The sequence below is a fragment of the Myotis davidii genome, unplaced genomic scaffold (assembly GCF_000327345.1).
Source record: "Myotis davidii unplaced genomic scaffold, ASM32734v1 scaffold514, whole genome shotgun sequence".
In the NCBI taxonomy this organism is placed as follows: Eukaryota; Metazoa; Chordata; class Mammalia; order Chiroptera; family Vespertilionidae; genus Myotis; species Myotis davidii.
Window position 1 is genome coordinate 754214 of NW_006286236.1, and position 5175 is coordinate 759388.

Here is a 5175-nt window from a genome sequence, read left to right on the forward strand (position 1 = left end):
GGTAAGGGTAGGAGTGGGGTGACGCCTTGCCCGTTTCTGGTTTCTCCTTAGGTTCCGCTCCCTGCATTGTCTCCTCTACCCCGACACTCCCTGGTGCCCACAGCTGGTGGCCCGATGAGCCCGGAACTGCCGGGCGACTGTGGAGCTGAGGCCTCTGGTTGGCCCTCGCCTCCCAAGGCAGCCCTGAGGGCCTGCGGCAGTGCCCTGGGTGGGCAGTCCCCGGCAGGGCTTCCGAGTGGTGGGCAAGCCCAGGATCGGATGGTGACTGGTGGTGAAGGCATCCCAGGCTCCGGAGACGTGGGTCGGATGGACTGGGAACCGGGTGGAGTCAGAGAGGCCCCAGGGGCTGGGCTCCCACGGGCCCTGGGTGGCTGAATTGAACAGGGTGGGGCCATTGAGCTGGCCTGCGGCTCAGGAGTCTTAAATCGCAGCAACATTACAGGGGCTTCTGGGTGGGGGTGGCCCCAGCCCAGCTCTGGTCTCTGTCACTCCCTGGGGTCAAGCACTGGGCCCGCCACTCACTCCTGGGTCCCTGGGCCTGGTCCGCAACCGCTGGGCACCGGGGGAAAGGCGGCCGGGGCTCAAGGTCTGTGGCAGGTGCTGTGGTTGCTGGCCGTCTCCAGCTCCTTGCCCCCCGCCCTGGCTAACAGGCCCCGGTTTTGTTTGGAGGGTCAGCCTGCCCGGAGCCGACGGTGGATCATCGTGGGTCCCATCCAAGCTTGGCGAGCCTTTTGCTCACTCTCCCAGCTCCCCGTGCGGTTAGGCGCTTCCATGTTCCCGGCTCTGCTAGTCAGAGCTCTGCCCCTTCGTGTGAACTGAGCAATGCCAAGAGGGAGGAGTTGGGAAAGTGTTGCCGCCCCACCCTCCCTCTTCCCGCTGTGGATGTGGGTGTGATGTCTGGTTCTGGGCAGCCACTTTGCGGCCATGAAGCAGAGGCCAGGACAACCCTCCGCACCTGTCTTGTCTAGCATCCGGTTCTGTGAGAAAAGTAAACCCTGTCTGTTCAAGTCTCTCTTGGCCCAGGTTTTTGTTACACGTGGCTGACAGGTCCCCGAAGGGGCGGGGTCTTTGGTCTGCCTGCCACAGTGGCGTTGACTTGGGTCCCGAGTGATCCATCCTTGCTCTGCCCTCGCTGTGCAGCCTTGGGGAATCCACTAGGTCTCTCTGGCCTGTTTGCCCAGATGTTCCTGTTCTAGTAGATGAGAATACCTTCTTCCCGGGATGGTGTCTGGATGGAATGATGCAGTGTGGGGCACGGCCCAGAGCCCGGCACAGAGAACGGCACAGAGAACGACGACTGCTGTTAGTGTGTGTGGGTCATGGTGTGACAGGTGTGTGTGTGGCACGTACTCTTTCTTCTACACATGTCCGTGCTAAGACTTGAGTGTGGTGTACGTATGTGTTTGTGCCCCGGTCACACGTGTGTACATGTACACGTGTGTGAATATTTGTGTGCCAGGAGGTGCTGGAATGCGGGAGCTCCTCCTCCTTTCCTCTGCCCTCAGCCTGGGTTGGGGGAGGCCAGGGAATCAGGGAATCAGGGAATCGGAAGGCAGAGTGGCGACTCGGAGCTGAAGGATTCAGGCTCTGGTGTCGGATAAAGGGGCGGTGGGAGGGAGGTGACAGCCAAGGTGGGAGCTGAATAAACGCAAGTGCCCTGAGAATGTCGGTCCCAAAGCGGCTGGATGAATGAATGAAGTGACTGGGAAATGCTGGCCGGTGGTGCTCGGCTGGGGCGGGTTAGGGATGGGAGGTGCCTTCTCCCACCCGGATCACGCCCAGTGATGTGGGGAGTCAGGGTCACAGTGGGGCTCTGGGCTGGGGGAGGAGGGAAGAGGGAGGAGAGGGGCTAAGGGGTGGGGGCTCCCGTGGACACACCGTCCAGCCCTCGAAGGACTGGGCCCTGCTGCTCCCCTGCCTGGGACCCCTGAGCCCCAGTGCCTCAGCCCTGTTTTCCGGGGGGAGCCTGAGCCCCAGCAAAGGGCCACTGTGAGCTCGGGGTCACACAGCAGGTCAGGGGCTGAGCCAGAGGGCTGGGCTCTTCCAGGCCTTCTCTCTCCCTGGGCTGCGTCTGGGATGTGAGCGGGAGGAGTGGCCTGGTGCGGGGAGGGTGGGGGTGGGGTGGGGTGTGCTCCACAGCCACGGTCTGGTCCGGTCCGGTCCGACCCTCTCCGCGCTGCACATAGAAGGCGGCCTGCCGCCCTGCTTAAGGAAGCAGCATCAGACTCGCAGGCTGCTCCCAGATTCTGAGGGTCGGGTGGAGGGTACAGGCCATCTGCTGCCTCCATTGTCCCAGAATAGCTGGGGGGGGGGGGGGGGGGGGGAAAAAAAGAATTGGGATGGAGGAAGGAGGCTGGGTTAACCCTGTGTGTGTCTGGGTGGGAGAGTGTGCAGCCGCCTGCACTCTGTGCTGAGGTCACCCTCGTGGGCCCGTGGGCAGGCGCTGGGAGTAGGGGCAGGTTGAACTACCCCATCTTGGCCTTGCTGTGCCCTGGGGCACATGTCACTCCCATTTCGCAGGTTAGGAAACTGAGACACAGAGAGGGAGAGGCCCTTGGTCCAGGTCACAGGGCTGTGGGTGCCAGAGCCAACTGGAGGCACCTGGCCCCGCTGAGGTCAGCTCAGCGTGGGGCGGCTCTGGAGGTCAGGACCCTCTCCGGGCCCGGCTCCCCCTCCCCTGGTCTCCCCTGTGACACAGGCGCCGTGACTTCGACACAGCGAGCTGTGTGGTCTCTGGAGGCTGCACAGGAAGCTCCTGGCGCAGGTAGCGTCTTAAGAAGCACCACCTCCCTGCCCGCTCTGAGCTCAGCGTTCTCGGCTGTAAAAGGGGGTGAAAGGGGTGCTGGGCTGGCCCCCCTCTCCACTCTGCCACCCAGGTCCCAGCCCTTGTCAGTCCCACCTGCACAGAAGCCTCCTTGCTGGTCTCCCCACTGCACAGGCCCTGGCACACTGGCCCCCCGCCCGCCCCCCCATTTCTCCTGGTGGGTGCCCAGGCCCTCTCCCTGGAGGGCACCCCCATCTCTGCATGGCTGGATCGGGCTCCAGTGTCCTCTCCTAGGGAGGCTCTCCCTGGCCGCCATGACACGGTGGCCACCTCACTCCACGTGGCGCTCTGCAGAGCTCTAACCCTCGCAGACACGTCTCCTGGCGTGTCCGCTTGCTCACGTATCGGTTGTCTGCTCCCATCCGACCGACGACTCCACGATCCCAGGGAGCGTGTTGGTTCTGGTCCCTGCAGCTCACTGCCTGGCATACGGTAGATGCTCAACAAATCCTGTGGGATGAGTAGGAAAACGGGCGAGGGGGTTCCTCAGATCTCTCCCAGGTCTGCGGGTGCTTTAAGATTCCGTGAAAGGCAGCAGGGAGCTTCCTAATGGGGAGATCAGGCAGGTGACACTGGTCATCCTTCGTACAACCCCAAAAGGAACATCTGACTCTAAGTGCTCCTGGGAGATGCAGTAGGAAGGGCACAGCTCCGCCCAGGAGGTCTGCTTATCAAAGTAATCGACCCTTCACAGAGCCGCTCTCCGATCGAAATGCCCATTTTCTGGAACAGGGGGAGCAGTGGGACATGCTAAGTGACACCATGAGGGTTCAACCCACCTAGCTAACAACGAGGGCAAAGCACCTCGTTTCTTCAACACATAAAAGGGCATAAAAAAGACTAAGAGAGCCAGCACCGGTTTGGCTCAGTGGACAGAGCGTCGGCCTGCGGACTGAAGGGTCCCAGGTTCGATTCCAGTCAAGGGCATGTACCTGGGTTGCGGGCACATCCCCAGTCGTGGGTGTGCAGGAGGCAGCTGATCGATGTTTCTCTCTCATCGATGTTTCTAACTCTCTATTCCTCTCCCTTCCTCTCTGTAAAAAATCAATAAAAAATATATATTAAATAAAAAGACTAAGAGAGAGCTGAGAGATTGAAAGAGATTGAGAGTCATGACAACAAAATACAATATATGGACCTTGTTGAGGTCCTGGTTAAATAAATGGATCCTGAAAAGACATTTTTTGAGGAAAATGAGACTATTTGAACATGGACTTTATTCAATTGGGATTCAGAAATAGCTTTATTAGGTGTGATAACAATATGGAGGTTTTCCTTGACGTCGTAACATATGAGAGACACCTTTGGGAATGTTTATAAGTAAAATGATAAAACATCTGGAATTTTTTAACAAGGTGCCCGGGGGGAGAACGAAACGAGAATGGCAACACGGGGATGGTTGTTGGAGCTGGTGATGGGCACATGGGGTTCATTATGTTATTCTTTTTACGTTGGTGGGCGCTTGGAAACTGCCGTAACAGAAAGCAAACCGCGGGAGAGAGGGCCTGTGGATGTTCCGTTTCTCCGGGAGGCTCTCCCCTTTCTGGTTCTCTTTCCCCTGCCCCCTCCTCCATGCCCCACATTCAAGCCTGGAGAACATCTATTTTCATCAGAAACAGCTGCCCGGACTCCACTTCCTGTTCTCCCCGAACGCCAGAGAAAGGAGAGGCTGACCTTGACCCTGCCGATTTGCATTTGGCTGGTGGCCTGCCCCCCCCACCCCCCGCAGGCCACCCTGATTTCTTTTGGTTCTGAGCTCTGGTCCCAGCTGCTTTTAACCCACAGCACTGTCCTCGCACAGTCACTGGACACATTCCTCCAGCCACTTCCCACTTCCCCCAGCCAGCCAGTAAGAATTCACTGCTCACCTTGGGGCGGGGTGGGGGGATGTCCCTGGTCAGAGGCGACACAGGGGACTCAGGTGCAAGCTCTACCCTCAACAGGGAGCTCAAATCCCCGTTGGGACAGCATAGCATGTCCGTGGTAACATGCAATCCCGGGGCATGAGGAGGGAAGACTAAAATCTGGGGGTCTGCGGGGCAGCAGCGGCCAAGAAGCCTCGATGTGGGAAGTGATGTTGGATCTGGAGCTTGATCCACGAAGAGGTGAGAAGGAGCAGAATGCATCCCATGCTGCCTTGCAAAGAGACCTGTGGAGACCCTAGGGCAGGGGTGGGCAACCCCTGGCACGCGTGCCAAACAGGGCACGCCAGTAACTTTTGCTGGCACGTGAAACCCTCTCTTATAATCTTCCATTTACAATTTTTTTCTTAATATCAACTTTTTTTATTTTTCAGATAAATTCAGTGTAGGTGCATCTTAGATAAATAAATAATTTTACATAACAAGTTA

General features: G+C 58.4%; 1 protein-coding gene and 1 long non-coding RNA gene across 3 annotated transcripts in view; one reads left to right on the top strand and one right to left on the bottom strand.

Moving 5' to 3' along the window:
- The window catches only part of MFNG (MFNG O-fucosylpeptide 3-beta-N-acetylglucosaminyltransferase), a 15637-nt gene extending 14625 nt beyond the window's left edge, over nucleotides 1-1012 (top strand). For both annotated transcript variants that reach the window (XR_435333.2, XM_006757425.2), the window contains one exon: nucleotides 52-1012. Coding sequence is in view for 1 of the 2 variants with exons in the window: in XM_006757425.2 (XP_006757488.1) it covers nucleotides 52-118 (67 nt within the window). In the remaining variant the exon portion in view is untranslated. The remainder of the gene's footprint in view (nucleotides 1-51) is intronic.
- LOC107182080 overlaps nucleotides 1-3655 on the bottom strand; it is an 11149-nt gene extending 7494 nt beyond the window's left edge. The window contains exons 1-2 of the long non-coding RNA XR_001512800.1: nucleotides 3643-3655; nucleotides 1898-1903 (exon numbers count right to left, since the gene is read on the bottom strand). This is a non-coding gene — a long non-coding RNA (uncharacterized LOC107182080). The remainder of the gene's footprint in view (nucleotides 1-1897; nucleotides 1904-3642) is intronic.
- Nucleotides 3656-5175: the final 1520 nt, after the last annotated feature.